Below are 18,518 nucleotides of genomic sequence, written 5' to 3' on the forward strand. Positions count from 1 at the left end.
AAGCCGCGGTCCCGAATTCGAATCCCTTTAAGGGCATTTATTTGTGTGATGAGTATACTAGTATAGATACTGTCCCTGAGTCATGTATTGCTTGTATGTATATAAGTACTTGTATATTATATATATTGTTGGCTCCGTGACCGTGAGACTCAGTCAATCTGTGTAAGAATATTTTTCATTTATTTATGTTAGGATTTATTAAATTAACTGTGGTTTTGCTGTCCCGTTGCACAATAATTAAACCTCTCAGATAGATAGGATATGTCCTAGAAAAAAATTGAACCAGTTATATATCAAACTGACGAATATACAATAAAAACACACAAATAAAAGGATACTAACCATAATTTACGATCCTGGCCAGAAACAAGTTTGTTAATTTTGAATGTCTCAAAACAGAGTCAGCTGCTTTCATATATTAACGTCAACAGACTGGCGTAATGTTATTGATTCTTTCCATAAGTTTATATTTTAAAAATAATCTAACTTTCAAATAAAACGAACATTCTCGATTTAGGAAATAAGGCAAAACCGGCTCTCTATTTCGCATCCTCATTTATTATTGTCTTTTAATTTGATGACGTCACAGAAAAAGAAAGTAAAACTTAAATAGAAAGTGAAATACATATAATAATATGTGTTATATATTCTAATTATTTTTATTAATCTAGCAAATCAGTTGCTAAGTTGCTATGATTATGCGTATGTTTTGCGTGCGGATTAATATTCAAAACACATGGCACGTGTAAGGGCAAAAAACATAAAATTGTATTTTCTGATAAACAAAAATGACACTTAAAAAAAACTGATTGTTTGTAATCTGTTAGGGTTCTTTTGAACTTATTGCTTTTAATAATTGTATTTACTACAAAATTACGTGAGCTTACACCAAACATATTTTTGTGATTAAGGGCGTCCGCGTCCCATGTTGCAATTTTTTTTTTTAGTTTTCCACATGTACAGTGTTAATAAAAGGCAGAGCTCAACCAGGGTTACAGGTGTCCAGAGACTACGGAGATTGCTTACCACCAGGTGGCTTGAATGCTTGTTTGCCATGTAGGTATAAAAAAGGCTGATATGTAAACCTAACCACAAAATTAAAATTTTGAAAAAACCCCCGACCGCGACATAGTGGACCGATTTTCATGAAACATGGCTAAGAACACTCCCGACTAACTCAGCTTTCAAACAAAAAAAAACTAAATCGAAATCGGTTCACCCGTTCGGGAGCTACGGTGCCACAGACAGACACACACACAGACAAACAGACAGACAGACAGACAGACAGACAGACAGACAGACAGACAGACAGACAGACACGTCAAACTTATAACACCCCGTCGTTTTTGCGTCGGGGGTTAAAAAAAAACGTTTTATTCAAATTCGTATGTAAGTGTGTCCAACATTTTTTTACAATATTTTATTAAGTTAATCTATGCCATGAGTCTTTTACTATTTTTAGCAAATTAATACAATCATAACCAGTTTCTTAACTCGATCAATATCAAACAACTAACGGTTATTTTATACATAAACTTATAACCGGAAGAACTGTCAAATCGAGCGTTTCTTCAAAGGAGACTTCTTTATTAAAGTTAGTCGAAAACTAAATTTAGTCTCGAACGGACATTTATTGCAAATATGACTATCTTTTATGGAAGTGAATTTTTAGAACATAATCCGAAATCTTTGGAAAATGTGAGGAAGAAGTGTAACCTGGAGAAACCTTTGGCGATGGAACAGGCCATCAGTATTTTGGAAGAATGGATCCAGAAGCAAGATCATTTTGTGAAAAAAGATTTCCGTAAGTTTGATACTCCTGTTTAGTGTAAATTGGTGGTTTAGACAAATTAGCAACTCGCACTTTTATTTCCAAAAGGGATAGAGAGAGCACGCGAAAGCCGCAGCGCTCAAGTGACAGTGCCATTTTAGCAAGAGGTTGACAGGAAACGAAATCATGACATTGACAATCATTCCAGTGACAATAAATAAGTTGAATTACCAATATCGCTCCCATCACAATAAAATTAAAGTTACAGTCGACTTCTATAGCACCTAGTGGGTGGTGAAATTCTTAACCCGTCACCACCTGAACGAATTGATTTTTTTAATTTTAATCATGCTTAATAATTAAACATAAAACTTACTACAGAAAACCTCGACAGTATGTACTTAATAAGGGATAATCAATAAGCACACAATACATTTGGTATCAACCGTTACTAAATCCCTAAAACGTGCCCGACTTGACAGACGTATGATTTATTAGAAATATTATAAATATTTTTCTAAAATATGTACATTAAAATTTTCATTAAACGCGATTTAATCCATTTTCATAGTTTTATTTCATGAGTAACTATCGCGGTAACCGAAGACAATATTATATATTAAAATTGTTACTCCACCTAAAAGAGGGACCCCTTTTTACAACAAGCTTTCAGTATGTAACAAACTGCATATATTATTTATACAAATGGAATAAAGTACTCCCGCGGCCGCGGACTATGTCATATGTGGCTGAATGGCTCAGGCACGTGCCGCGAAAGCAAAGAACGCTGGTCAGGTTTGATTCCAGCCTTGTGCAACTGGGCATCTTGGTCACTTTTTTAATATCATTCATTACAGTTTGCATCTACATTTAAAAGTATTTATTACAGATAGAGGATATCTGGAACGAGTGATAATTTCTACAAAAGGGTCGATAGAGAAAGCTAAGACGAGAGTGGACAAGCTATGCACCATGAGGACAAATCTACCGCATTTCTTCGAGAAATGTAATGTGAAGAGGGATTTTCCAAAGTTACACGAAACTTAGTAAGTGGTTATCAATATATTTTTGCTTGCGTGCTTGTTGATTTATTTATTTATTTATTTTATTTATTGTAAACATAATTTACAGCATTACAGTCGAAACCAAAGCACTGTACAATTCAGTTTAGATATTATTAGGTGATTAACAAAAGAAACAAACATTATATAAAATACGATCACCTTTCGTCCATCACCTCACGATACCGGAGACACATTTGATACACAATCATCCATCTACTTGCAAACACATCACATTCTGGAGCCCATGATGATGACTCCGAGAACCTCAAGGTTTAGGAGAGGAGGTTTATGAAGACATATTATGGCCGGTGACCCCTACATTTTTCTTTGCCGCTTTTTCAGGGTTCCGTAGTCAACTAGGAACCCTTATAGTTTCGCCATGTCTGTCTGTCCGTCCGTCCGTCCGTCCGTCCGTCCGTCCGTCCGTCCGTCCGTCCGTCCGTCCGTCCCATTAGAAAGCTGAAATTTGGTACCAATATGTATATCAATCATGCCAACAAAGTGCAAAAATAAAAAATAGAAAAAAATGTTTTATTAGGGTACTCCCCCTACATGTAAAGTGGGGGCTGATTTTTTTTTCATACCAGCCCCAACGTGTGATATATTGTTGGATAGGTATTTAAAAATGAATAAGGGTTTACTAAGATCATTTTTTGATAATATTTATATTTTCGTAAATAATCGCTCCTAAAGGAAAAAAAAGTGCGTCCCCCCCCTCTAACTTTTGAACCATATGTTTAAAAACTATGAAAAAAATCACAAAAGTAGAACTTTATAAAGACTTTCTAGGAAAATTGTTTTCAACTTGATAGCTTCAGTAGTTTTTGAGAAAAATACGGAAAACTACGGAACCCTACACTGAGCGTGGCCCGACACGCTCTTGGCCGGTTTTTAGCGCTAAGATTTGGTTGACCGTCTATAAGTATTAATTTACAAGTGTACTACCTACACGAATATGTGGCAAAAGATGACACTATTCTGTCACATTTAATGACAGTAACTTAAAATTGAAAGTGACATCTACTGGTACACTGTCCACTACTGGTGCTACTACAATATTTTCAACTGTAATAATATTCATTATTTGGAGCCAGTGATCAGCGCCCAAATGTTAATAAAGTGGAAAACACTTATTATAAAGAGACGTCGAAATATACAGCGTTACAGGTGAATATCTTAATAGCGATTAGTACTTATATGAATATTGGACCTAAGGAGCATAACTACCTACATGGTTTTCTTTTTGAATAGATGAGATATATTTTTTCATAAATAATTATTCAGCACGCAATCTACATCTATAATAAAATTGATCCACATCATCGCTAATTATTAGCGTACCTACCTAAACGTCATTACGACATGGCGTTTATCATCATTCCCTTGCTCTTTTCCCGTTATATGGGGTCGGCGCAATGACGTTTATGTCATGTCTAATTAAGTTGGACGGCGTACAATGCTGCTAGGCCAGATTTAAAAAATGTATTATTTTTAAATCTGGCCAAGCAGCAATAATTGATAACAGTTAACAAAATGATTCGTATAAATAAATAAATATTATAGGACATTATTACAAAGATTGACTGAGTCCCTCGGTAAGCTCAAGAAGGCTATGGGTACTCAGACAACGATATATATAATATACAAATACTTATATACATAGAAGATAATATCCATGACTCAGAAACAAATATCTGTGCTCATCACACAAATAAATGCCCTTACCGGGATTCGAACCCTGGGCCGCGGCGTAGCAGGCAGGGTCACTACCGACTGCGCCAACCGGTCGTCGTATGATCAGATACTATAACTGGATACATTATTTAACCGTATGGAATACGCTAGAGACATATAAACAGATAATCACGATTAAGTACGTAAAATATGTATTTTGTTAATGTTTTCTTACGCTGCCTATTCGTTCACTTAGAAAACAGGATATTAAAAGATCTCGTTTTTATGTTTCATAAATATTTAGTTCGTATTTTGGGGTATCTAAAAATGTATATTTGGTCAATCTTACTCATCAAACCTTAAAAATTTACAGGGCGACGCAACGCAAGCAAAAAGTGGCACGTAAAAGTTGATAATGATCTATTTCGTGAAATAAAGTACCAGTTCTGTGGCTTTGGACCCAATAACCTTGTAATTTTATACCAATTTTATAAATAGACATAATACGCAATAAATACACTTAAAGGAACTTCGATCTTGACAAATAACATTGACCCTGATATTGAGGAAACGATTGATTCCGCATAGATTTAGATTTCCTTATTTTGGAGCATCTTATTTTTAATAATGACAACCATACACGAATATAAATGAGCCCACATTTGTATTGGCAAAAGGAGTAAGCAACGCACATAAAACTGCTCAACTTTCAATGCCACTCTTAACAATTAGGGGCTTGAAAGTAAACCAAATCGTGATATTGATGTGACAGGTTGCTAGCCCATCACCCACACCCCATCACCCCAATAAAATTCAACCCGTATCCCACAGTAGAATTCTACTACACCCACGGGAGGAAAGGGAATAGTAAAATTACAAAACACGAGTAAGGGCCAGTTGCATCAACCACATTTTACAGACACATCATCGTCACGTAGCAGACGTCTATGGAACTTACCATACAATAAAATTTAACTAAACGCTTTGTGACACACGGTTTGATGTAACCGGCCCGTAAACTATAGACGTTAAACTTTCGTGAGACATCATTATAAATATACGGGTTGTACTCACATTAATATTTCCGAGGTAATATATAAAATCAAGAGTGAACAGGCATCTTCTGGGCGAGCTCACTCCATCGTAGGCCACGTCCTTGCCTTCGGATAGTCTGTGGCCAAGAGTAAGCCCATTTATTAAAAAAAAAAAACACGGAGTCTCGTCGCCGCAAACACTCATGACCGATGTTGATGATGAGTCTCCATGTCTCGAAACATATCGTCTATTGCGATATAAACATGAGGACGTCCGTATATTTAAACATCTAAAAAGTAGTAACTATTAATAAATTTGTACATGTAAGTCTTTTTTTAAATTGCTGCTCATTATATAAATTACATGTTTAACCTAGTTGGAAGTAGGGATACCAGGTAACAAGTAAATTTTACTGTAATAATCAGTCGCAAATCAAATTCCGTTCTTTTGAAACTTTCATAGGATAACAAAATTATTTTTAGTGTAACTTTTTACAGTACACATATAGACCTTTAAAGATACGATTAAGAACGGATATTATGACATACCTACATGCATTATGAGACCAGTTAAAAAAAATTAATTGTGTTCAACTAGGGAACAAATCAAATTATTTAATTAAATATTTTCGGCTCGGCTGGGCCTTGTCGTTTTTTCTTTCGTGTATGACATCTATTTCAGTTTATAATGTATTGTGTTATTTTACAGTTAACTTTACTAAAATGCAAAGAAGAACAAAAAAATAATAGTGTCACTATCATATATTAAGCATAATTATTAAAGTCAGCGTTAACCTTTTCTCAGTCTGTATAAAAATATCCAGTCACGGATAAAAAAAAACTACAGTATGCTGAAAACCTGTTGTTGTTGTTGTTGTTGTCCTACGTCACCACAGAGGTGCAAAGCGCCTTCACGATCTCGCGCCACACCTTCCTATCTTCAGCGACCCTCGTGGCCTCGCTCCAGCTCGACCCGGTCGCTCGTAGTTCATCCCCAACGCACCGCATTCATGAGTTTACAGAGCGCCCGGAGCCACGGCTTTCGTTTTGCGGTTTCCAGCCGAAAGCAATGGTTGCGTTCTTTCGTCCTCTTCGAATAGTGTGCTATCAATGTTCATTTTTGTGTCGCTTCCTCACCAATGGGCATATATTCCATAGGTCTTAATTTCGGAGAGTGTTTGGCCAGAAAACGTCGGGGACATGTTAACGAGAAGTTTTTTCCTATGGATTTTTGTCATTACTCCACATTTTGCATCCAAACAAGCATTTGCACAGATTTTACTGCGGATTCAAAGACAGAAAGTACAATAATTTGACTTGCAAAGAGCCTTGTAATGCAAAGAACATACGTACTAAATTATTTTTTGATTGGGAATCAGACCGTATTGCAATCCCCTGTTGAGCAACGTTCAAATGTTGGCATAAATTTATTTTTTTTGCACTATTTTAACATATTGAGTGTCATTACCGGATCCGGTACCGGATCCGGCGAATTTCACCGGATCCGGTAGCATGAAAAAAGCACCGGATCCGGCCGGATTACCGGATCCGCCGGACCGGATTGCAATCCCTAGTTGGAAGTGACCCCGTTTTAGAGGTTAATGTGGCTACCCTGAGTTTGAATACGTTATGGACTAACGACTTTCGATATCATGTGTACAATTCTAGATTCTACTAACAGCTTGAAGGCGCTGATTACTTTCTACAATTTTATTAGTGTTATTTTCCGAGGTGTTCTCGATATCGAATAACATATTAAAAATAAATACTAGCCGCGATTTCTTCTTCAACTAGGTAACATATAGGTTGTGGGTTCAAAAGGAACATTATTTTTATTGATTGTGTGAAATTTTATGATAATATGTTTTTCCCCATCACGGAACAACACTTATTGGTACCTAATTTAAGTGTGTATGTACATTTACAAATAATACAATTAAACAAAAAACGATTTCATTTTAATGTTTATTTTAAAGCAAAATTTGTTTTTACAGCATTAGCGTTCACATGCCAAAAATGACGGAAGATAACAACAGGATCTACATAGCAAAAGTGACAGCCAAAAGTCTAACGCCAGATGTGTTTTTAGAAGCTTATCAACATTCCGTGATTGTAAGTATTGTTTACAATGCTTCTCAATGTGGGATATTACGCAAACCTTCGCTCGAAGGGCGCCATTTCCACATAAAATGTTCCAGGAGGTTTTGTATGGAATATTCCCTTTTTGTTACCAAACAATACATTTTCGGTAACAAAAAAGAAAAGTTTCATACAAACTTCTTGGGGTATTTTAGGCAACCTGCGTGCGTAGTCGAATGCACAAAACGCTCACGAAACGAAACGCTCGTAGATATCTATCTCTATCGCTCTTTGCGTATTGCCGCGACGAGCCAGACTACCTTTCGCAGCGTTTTGTTTTCGTTTTGCGTCGTAGAAATGCCATTCAGCTACGGGGCCTGGGGGCCGATTTTTGAGTCTTACTGTCACTAAAATACCGGTTGATAACGGTGAATTGCCTATTATTTTCAGTGACAATTTTCTGAATTCGAACGCCGTGAGACTCAAAAATCGGCCCCCTGGTGTATCTTGCTCATAATCATGGACTCTATCAGCCTACCAGTTTTTATCAACATCGAAGACGTGATCAAAACTTTTTGGGAATTGCTAAGGTAGCTTTTATAATAATAATAATAAATCATTTATTGCAGACAACTTAGTCCATAGGTACAGTATACAATTACCTACACACATTCACAAATAAAAATTACATGTAACGAAAAATTTAGAAAAAATTATATATACACACATTCATGGATAGACAGATTATTAAAATTTTAATTTCACTGAGCATTCATAGCATAATTTAAAAATTCAATAATTTTGCTGAGATTAAAAATGAACAACTTTTGATAATGTCGAATTTGGCGAAAAAACTACAGTATAGAATTAATTTTGTTTTGTTTTACTGTTTCAGCTGTCTGAGTACATGAAACTTCATGACTATTCTCAAGGGTGTCACGTGATTGCCGATTTCCGAGATGTGAACATCATGGAAATGCTTAGCCAAATGAATATCATCGAATTTCGCAATGTCATCACTTTGTATCTGGTAAGTAGAATAGTTTATTTTATCGTCACTAAGTTTTACACAAATAAAATAAGTACAATATTAAAAAAAAATACCTCGGTCGATAAAATATCCTTGCTAGATGAAATGCTTCCCAAAAAAATTATTTTCATTTAAAGTCTGGGATAATGCCGCAAACCATTGAAAAAGTATTAATATGTATAGAATAAAGCGCCTACACTACACTACTCCCAGCTGCTGCCAAAGTCTTGGCAAAAGTTTAGCTGACACTCTACGCGAAGAGCAGGCAGGATTTCGCCCGGGTCGCTCCTGCACAGACCACACCAACACCCTACGCATCCTTATAGAACAATGTGTCGAATGGCAAACGGAGCTGTTCTTAGCTTTTGTTGACTTTGAAAAGGCCTTTGACACGGTGAAGTGGACCGCGCTGTGGGCAAGTTTGGGCAGGAGGGGTATCCCTGCCTGCATCATACGGATAATACGCTCTTTATACGAAGATAGCACATGCAGGGTAGTACATGAGAAAGAGCTCGGAGCGCCAATACACATTACAGCCGGAGTAAAACAGGGATGCCTCTTATCGCCGCTTTTATTTGTGATCCTCCTAGATGACGTCATGCGCAATGTGGTATCGACGCCGAGAGGTATACCATGGGACACCAACGCTCTGGAAGACTTGGACTAAACTCCGGAAGCTAAACTTGAAAGTCTTCAGGAAGAGGCGGACAGAATGGGCCTGCGAATTAACAAACGCAAAACAGTCAGCATGCGTGTGAAGTCAAGTTCAACGGATCCGCTGACACTGGGGGGCGAGAGCCTAGACTCGGTGTCCAAGTTTGTGTACCTAGGGAGCGTGTTGACTGACAAAGGTGGAGCGGACGACGACATCGACAGCAGAATAAAAAAGGCGAAGGCTGCGTTTGCTCAGTTAAAGGCCGTCTGGGAGTCAAATGTGCTCACGCGTCGAATCAAACTTTCCCTCTTCGAATCCATAGTGAAATCTGTGCTACTGTTTGGCTGCGAAACGTGGAGAGTGACAAAGGGCCTAACGAAAAAGCTCCAAGTATTCGTCAACAAGTCCCTGAGGTCGATCCTTTGCGTTTTCTGGCCAAACACTATCCGAAATCAAGACCTGTGGAGTATATGCCAGCAAACACCCATTGACGAGGAAATCGCGACACGAAAATGGAGATGGATTGGACACACTCTTCGGAGAGAGGGAAGAAATAATGCGAGCATTGCTTTCGGCTGGAAACCGCAGAATGCAAGCCGTGGCCCCGGGCGCCCTGTTCACTCATGGAAGCGGTCCGTCGAAAATGAGCTACGAGCGGCTGGTCTGAGCTGGAGCGAGGCCACGAGGGTCGCTGAAGATAGAAAGGCGTGGCGCGAGCTTGTGAAGGCCCTTTGCACCTCTGGGGTGCCTTAGGACTACAACAACAAAGCGCCTGCCAAATATCGTTTTGCAAAATTGCAAACTTACATCATATCGGATTTTTATATCGGCATGGCTAGGTAGGTACTTGAATTGAATTAGTAAATTGAATTAGTAAACTGTTTTTGAACCATTTTTATTATTTATTGCTATTATTTTGTAAAATGTATTGTAATGAATAAAATGTGTGTTATATGAAAAGTGTGCCGGAATGAACTCTGGTAAGGCTTCGGACTTTTGTAGTACAAGGTCCTCTTGCTATACTAATCTAACACTGTGGGTTTCATAGAGTTGATGTGAATAATAATGCCGAAATATTAATTCATGCAAATATAATTCATTAGGAGTAAAAAACTAAGGGCCGATTACATGGGCTCAAGGCCGGTTAAACTTAAGGTCTAGCCGCTTATGGTTTACACGCGCGGTGTTGTACGATAGACGACTACGCGTATCTTTGGCCAAAGAAAACGGGGGGAAAATGTTTGTGCACTCACGAACTCGTGGTCTCGTCGTTTGCAGCGCCGGTACCGTCAGGGTACGGGCGGAACGTCGGTGGCGGCGGTGGGCGACGAGCTCGCTGTAGTTCAGGTCGCGAGTGTGACCCGTGAAGTCCTTAGCTTGGTCGGCGTCGGACCAGGCGCCGCGCGACTCACAGCCCGGGTCCGGGAGCTGTAGCTTGCGGAGAAAGACGCCAGCGCTATCAGCGCATCGTTGACGCGCCCGCGCCAAAGGCGCCGGTCAGACGACGCCGGCGAATGATGGGGGGGACGTGTAAAGCACCTTGAGGTCGCCGGCGCTACCGTTACGGCAGCGCTCGGCATACAGCCCACGTCCCGTCAGCTGTACTCTACGGTGGGGACTCGGGAGCCTCGCGGGCTTTCAACACACTGCACGCACGCACACTTCACACGCGATATACGTTTTCTTAGTTTACCAACACAAGAACTACGCCTGGCAGCATGTCAAGGCGCAATCAGCCGCCTGCGGCGGCGGCGGGGACCGGATCAGAAATTAATCAACGGAGCGCGCGTGTTCCCGTATTCGATCCTGTGCTCATCTGTCAAAACCGTCAACCGAGCCGACCCACGAAAATCTGCGTTCCGTTTGTTCGGTCCGCTCTCCATATCAGACTCAATCCTATTAAAAAACCTTGAATAAATTAAACTTCAAACCGTATCGACATTATTTATACTATTTAATAATAGTTATCACCACACGGGATTTAATAGCAATTCTTAACAAATCTTTGACCTTTTTCTATTTGTGTCTCCCCTCCGAACTACGTGAAACGAAACGCGCTAACTTTTTCTATTTGTCAAATTCTGACTTATTTCTACCGTACATTCTCTAACCTATTTCATGTAACCAATATCTAATTACTTTTTTGGAAATACCAAAAGATGTGGGATGTGATCGGATTTACTAAATTCTACGTTAAAAAAGGAACATTTTGGTGTGCGCAAAGTCTAGTTCTGTTTTGTAATTACTGTGTACCAAGTCCTAGAAGTTTGACTTAGCCTAGTGTTTATATCGCGGCATATCTAAAGTTCAGGGCTTCTATATGGCCTAAATGAATGCAAAATTGGGAGTTCAGAAGGTAAGCCACGATTTTATATAGGCGTCAAGCTTCGGTGTATGTTTTCTGTGGAAAAAAACGGCATCGAAAACCGATGGTGATATTGAGGTTAATTTTCATATAAAATGTATGTAGTATCACTACAGTATCCCCCTTCTCGGCAAAAAGGGAGAGTACCACTCGACCGAAACAGCCGGGGTAACCGTGGAACAAATAAGAAATATAGGTCCAATCAACAATTATTATTATTATTATTATTTAATAATTATCATGCACTTATGTTACTTACTATTGTCGCTTGGACTATAATTCCCATTTATACGTTTTATAGCTAATTTCTTAACTATTATTGTTTCCTATTTTAAGTGTTTGAAATCATAGTGGCGTCCCACTATGGTTTCTGAAATTTTAACCTAAGGTTTTATCTATAGTTCGTTAAAGATAATTTTAAATTAAATAGTTTAATTACTATGACTATAATTACTTATAGCATACCTACTTAATACGAGCTACCTTAAGCTTCTATGGCTATACAACATTTAAGTGCCAAGTACTTTGATCAGGGTCACTTGTTGTAAGTTCACCATAGTCATTAATTATTTCAATACTAACTTTAGCATGCAATATTATATACATGCTTAAACCTACAGTCCTAGTATTTTAAAATAACTTGGTAACTATTTGTTACTTGTTATTTACAACTTTAAATTATTTAGATAGTGGAGGCTTATTCCTATCTCACACTTCTAGTTCAAATAGTTAAGTTTTGCCTTGAGGCTTGCAATATATTGAGAAAAAAAACTTAGTATTCGTTTTTTCTCCCAAAGTATTGAGTTTTAGTCCATGACTTTGTACTACCCTAAGCGCTTAAGGTGTACAGTTATGTAAGAAATTGGTTTTAATGGGAACGTTCCAAAAAAAAATAATTTTTTGACTTGTGTTGTCAAAATTAGTATGTGATCACATAAAAAGTGTGTTCTGTGAACACTAAAAAATCTTGGCAACTATGGCCAAGGAAGTAGGGATCCCTTTTAAAAAAATGTGGGTTTTTACAATAACTTTACCCAAAAAAAAATATTACCAAAATATTTGCAACTAATTCGAGCTTACACCTTGTGACAACTTGAGGTCATGTAACGAATTTGGAATGCATCTAATGGAATGCATGCCATTCGTCAATAGGTCACGACCTTTTTTCAACAAAATGGTGTAGGTATACCTCGTTACAATATTAATTACAATACTATTCAATAATAGCTAGGTAGGAGTGTATGTCGACTCCGCCTGCAGTTGTCAATCCGAAAGAAAAAAAAATCAGAGAAAACGGGAGTAGTATGTCTCCCTGTCAGATCCAATTTTGCCTGGCGGACAAGTCCAGGCGCCCCCAATGTGGGCATTGAGGGTTGAGGATTGTCTGATGTGGATGGGCCGGGCGGGTGGGCTTCTGGATGAGCAGGACCCCGCGGTCGCGTGTTGACATATGAGGGGATCGGAGACTTATTGTCTCTTGTATTTACTTCTTGATAATCTTCGACGTCCGACATGTTGCCAAAGACGTGGGTCCACCTGAGTCAGGTCTAGCAATAAATAAATCAATGACACTTCTGTGTTTACAGAAAATGTGAAATAAAATATAAATGCACTCTTAAAGTGAGAGTGAGAAATAATAAGTGGCTGGTGCTATGCTATTCATTCATAGCGCAGCCTAAAAAATTATAATAATAAATAAACTTGCTAGCCTGTTACAAGTGGACTCACAAATTAATTAATAAATTTTATTCTATTGTCATATTTAGTGACTGATTAAGATTCAGGTAAAAAATGTGGCCCACAAAATTTCAAATTTATTAAATTTAAATTTTTAAGAAATAATACACTATGAAATCCACAGGGTAATAAAGTATTAAATTGTTTCGGGCGCCATATTGTAGTGAATAGAATGGGAACCCGACTCTGTAGATTTCATGGAGTGGAAGCAAATAATAGAGCCAAAGATGTCAATACGTGCAAATAATATTCAGCGGAACTAAATAACTAGAGGGCCGATTACATGGGCTCAAGGCCGGTTAAACTTAAGGTCTAGCCGCTTATGGTTTACACGCGCGGTGTTGTACGATAGACGACTACGCGTATCTTTGGCCAAAGAAAACGGGGGGAAAATGTTTGTGCACTCACGAACTCGTGGTCTCGTCGTTTGCAGCGCCGGTACCGTCAGGGTACGGGCGGAACGTCGGTGGCGGCGGTGGGCGACGAGCTCGCTGTAGTTCAGGTCGCGAGTGTGACCCGTGAAGTCCTTAGCTTGGTCGGCGTCGGACCAGGCGCCGCGCGACTCACAGCCCGGGTCCGGGAGCTGTAGCTTGCGGAGAAAGACGCCAGCGCTATCAGCGCATCGTTGACGCGCCCGCGCCAAAGGCGCCGGTCAGACGACGCCGGCGAATGATGGGGGGGACGTGTAAAGCACCTTGAGGTCGCCGGCGCTACCGTTACGGCAGCGCTCGGCATACAGCCCACGTCCCGTCAGCTGTACTCTACGGTGGGGACTCGGGAGCCTCGCGGGCTTTCAACACACTGCACGCACGCACACTTCACACGCGATATACGTTTTCTTAGTTTACCAACACAAGAACTACGCCTGGCAGCATGTCAAGGCGCAATCAGCCGCCTGCGGCGGCGGCGGGGACCGGATCAGAAATTAATCAACGGAGCGCGCGTGTTCCCGTATTCGATCCTGTGCTCATCTGTCAAAACCGTCAACCGAGCCGACCCACGAAAATCTGCGTTCCGTTTGTTCGGTCCGCTCTCCATATCAGACTCAATCCTATTAAAAAACCTTGAATAAATTAAACTTCAAACCGTATCGACATTATTTATACTATTTAATAATAGTTATCACCACACGGGATTTAATAGCAATTCTTAACAAATCTTTGACCTTTTTCTATTTGTGTCTCCCCTCCGAACTACGTGAAACGAAACGCGCTAACTTTTTCTATTTGTCAAATTCTGACTTATTTCTACCGTACATTCTCTAACCTATTTCATGTAACCAATATCTAATTACTTTTTTGGAAATACCAAAAGATGTGGGATGTGATCGGATTTACTAAATTCTACGTTAAAAAAGGAACATTTTGGTGTGCGCAAAGTCTAGTTCTGTTTTGTAATTACTGTGTACCAAGTCCTAGAAGTTTGACTTAGCCTAGTGTTTATATCGCGGCATATCTAAAGTTCAGGGCTTCTATATGGCCTAAATGAATGCAAAATTGGGAGTTCAGAAGGTAAGCCACGATTTTATATAGGCGTCAAGCTTCGGTGTATGTTTTCTGTGGAAAAAAACGGCATCGAAAACCGATGGTGATATTGAGGTTAATTTTCATATAAAATGTATGTAGTATCACTACAATTCCTAGTAAAGTGGATATTTGGAGACTCATCTACATTATCATTGTTTCATAGGAATCGTAAAGAAATTGCCTTTCAGATAAGGTATAATGTTGGTTGCCTGGTAGTGTTGAAAATGATTTAAATGCAAGTTTCGTCAACAGGAATCAAGTTTTTGACAGCAATTTGTCGCCGAATTATTTTCAGCGATCACTTTAATTTTATCTATCTAGTTAGTTGAGAATTGCTTTTAAACATGATTCTAACATAATAATTTTGTGAATCTGGCAATTTGAATGGTGTAATGTATATATAAAGTAAGCTAGAAATTATACAAGAAAAAGCACTCTGAATTTGACAAATCCGTTACGAATCAGGCCTTATGTAGATATGTACCTGTTTGGCCCGATGGTTTACTGGTGCCATTAGGCATTAAGTCCGCTTTTCTGTATTTGTGAAATAAAGTGTAAGGGGCCATTTTTTTAAAGTTGTCCACCCCACCTTTTTTTTTTGGATTTGGAAATTTTGATGTGGTTTCCACTCAGAATCGCGAGCTCTTTCAATTCTAATAGAAGAAAAAAAGTATCCCAAGGTTTTTTCTCCATTCCGTTACCATCTTTTCATATATTTTGTATGGCGGTAACGGAATGGAAGGTTCGAAAAAATGTATGGAAATCTTGGGACATTTTATTTGCTCCTATCAGGATCGAAAGACCTCGCGATTCTGAGTATTAATCGCGTAAAAAATATCTATGTTAAGAAAAAAGTGGGGTGGACAACTTTAAAAAAAAATGGCCCAAAGAAATAAATAAATAAATCGCTATTGTATTGTTTTTATTATGACGTGTACAATTGTGGTTTTATCAATAAGTAATTGAATTGAATTTATTTCTTTTTTTTTTCAGGAAGGCTACGGGTTCGGCGTAAAGGGCGTATACGTGCTTTCGACGTCAAAATTGATACACACATTCCTGAACATGGTAAAGCCATTTATAAGCGCTAAGATTGCTGAGCGCATTAGAGTGCTCAAAGATGTGGAGTCGCTGCAAGTCTATGTTCCGAAACGGTTGTTGCCAGAAGAATATGGCGGGTCACAAAAATCTCTGTTGGACATATATGGTAACTATAAATATAACAATACAATCCAATCCAACGAATACAATCTACCCAGATTCAAGAGTAAATAGGTTATTACTGGGCCATTTTTTTCAAAGTCCACTTTTTTTTGTATTTGGATATTTTTATGTAATTTCCACTCAGAATCGCGAGCTCTTTCAATCCTAATAGGAGAAAAAAGTGTCCTAAGATTTTTTTCCCATTCCGTTACCATTTTTTCATACATTTTGTGAGCGTTTCTGGTACAATACGAAGGAAACCCTTTTCGCACTACATCTGTAGGCTCTTGACATAACATGTCTGACATGATATAACCCAACACAAGCTTGACCTCTAACAATGGAGCGCGCCTCTTTCTTCAGTCTAGAACCACATCTCGGACACTGGAGATCACATAATTATATGAAAGTGGCGCGTTCCCAGAACACATTCTAAGCTCGTGTATATAGGTGAACGCGTATCATGCTTGTGTGAGTGAGATATGATAGGTGCACTATTCGACGAGAGGGGGTGGGCGGCAATTTTAGTGGAGAGCGGGAGTGGTCATACTGTACGATAGTACTCTTTATTATTCTGTGCTAGAACGGTATCGCGCCGTGATCTCGGAGGTAATTCAACAATATTTCGGATGGCCAACGGGACTCCATTTGGTCGATCCCAGTAGGCCACTATGACTGCCCGATTTTCAGCCATCCTTTCGAGTTGGACAAGCCAAGAGAGACGATCTATTTTAGTTTCACATAATGATATTTGGCTCAGCTGCTAGTTGTTCGTCTTTCTTTCGGTTATTCCAAATGTCATCGTCTTTTCACTGATCCCGGAATCTCCCTTAACACCTTACGTTATGTGACTAAAATTTTATATTATGTATAACTTATCTATCTATCTATCAATCTACAGCAGCCTTTAAAGCGCCCGTCTTCGGACATAGGCCTCCTCTAAGTGTAATAGTTTAACTAGTTTTAAGGCTATGACGTGTAATATGTATATTTTATATTTACCAATAAAGTCTGTATATCTGTATATATATATATATCTGTATATCTCCATTCCTCCACGCTTGTCGGTCCATTGCCAGTTGGCAGATGTCATCTCTCCATCTAAGGGGCGGCTTGCCACGATTCACTCGTCAATCACGCGCCAACTAGCGTAAATTATCAGTACTGCTACTTGCAATAGATGTCACGACGAACAAAAAGGTAGCTAATATTACAATAGTATTAATCAGTAGTTTGCTTTCAATTACTTCAGCTTATAATATAAGGTGTAAACTGCATTTTTGGCACACACCATGGTTCGTCTCGCCCAGCGACTATGGTCCATCCTGGCAATGTATGTGTAACTAATACTATGTATTAATTTCAGATGACTGGGTGGAAGAACTCTCATCGGAGAAGCACGTAACGTATACAAAGGAGATGAGACTCGCTCGCACCAACGAGGCTTTCAGGCGAAAAGACAAATGTCAAGAAGATTACATGGGAATGCCGGGGACTTTCAAAATTCTAAGCATTGACTGAACCTATGCTTTTCTAAACTGTTATTTTTTGTTTAACTTAAAATATATTTGTGAATTTGCACGGGAAAACGTCCCACTTTGTCGATTGATATAAAGCCATAATAGTGCATTACGATACTAGAAAAAAGAAGGTTCTAAACGAGTGGCTTTTCGCACGTGTATCGTACGACGTTTTTTAGTACAGATGACCCTCCGAAGTTTCGACCTGGCATATAATGAACACTAGTGCGTAAAATACACCATCTGTACTGAAATAGTACATTACGATACAAGTGCGTAAAAAAGGAAAGTGGAAACGAGTGGCGATAAATTAAAACGCGACCGAAGGGAGTGTTTTAAATCGACACGAGTTACGTATTTCCTTTTCGCACGTGTATCGTACGACGTTTTTCAGTACAGATAACCCTCCGAAGTTTCGACCTGGCATATAATGAACCACTTCTCGCACTAGTGCGTAAAAAAAACACCATCTGTACTGAAAATATTGTTATATGCTTTAAAAAAGGAGCAAGTAACATCGTTGTGTTGATGATTATATTATTGTCGTTAGAGCATAGATATTCGCACGTCATGATCAATGGTATGATCTATAGATAGGTATACATAAGGTGCATTGGGGTAATTTCGAATCACAGACATGCTCGAGTAATTTCGAAAGGGGATCATGATATGGTGGTGATTATTATGTGACTTTCTAAATTACTCCAATGCACCCTATATATTTATTACAGAAATTATAAAAACAAAGTCAAAAAGACTTCTCGTCGATACAATTATTTCTGAAGGTTTAGCTTTAGCTTTATTTAAGGTTTTGTGTAACCAGTGCAAAGGGGAGAGTTATTTATATTTATATTTCTGGT

At 38.8% G+C, this 18,518-nt stretch overlaps 1 protein-coding gene across 1 annotated transcript; it reads left to right on the plus strand.

The window, feature by feature from the left end:
* The first annotated feature begins 1,606 nt into the window (after window positions 1-1,606).
* On the plus strand, window positions 1,607-17,885 carry LOC125236702. The gene is made up of 6 exons (XM_048143618.1): window positions 1,607-1,804; window positions 2,661-2,817; window positions 7,538-7,655; window positions 8,518-8,652; window positions 15,929-16,142; window positions 17,505-17,885. Exons 1-6 carry the CDS (start codon window positions 1,642-1,644, stop codon window positions 17,657-17,659), a joined length of 942 nt encoding a protein of 313 aa, XP_047999575.1. The 5' UTR covers window positions 1,607-1,641; the 3' UTR covers window positions 17,660-17,885.
* Window positions 17,886-18,518: the final 633 nt, after the last annotated feature.

This window comes from Leguminivora glycinivorella, chromosome 19 (assembly GCF_023078275.1).
Source record: "Leguminivora glycinivorella isolate SPB_JAAS2020 chromosome 19, LegGlyc_1.1, whole genome shotgun sequence".
Taxonomy (NCBI): Eukaryota; Metazoa; Arthropoda; class Insecta; order Lepidoptera; family Tortricidae; genus Leguminivora; species Leguminivora glycinivorella.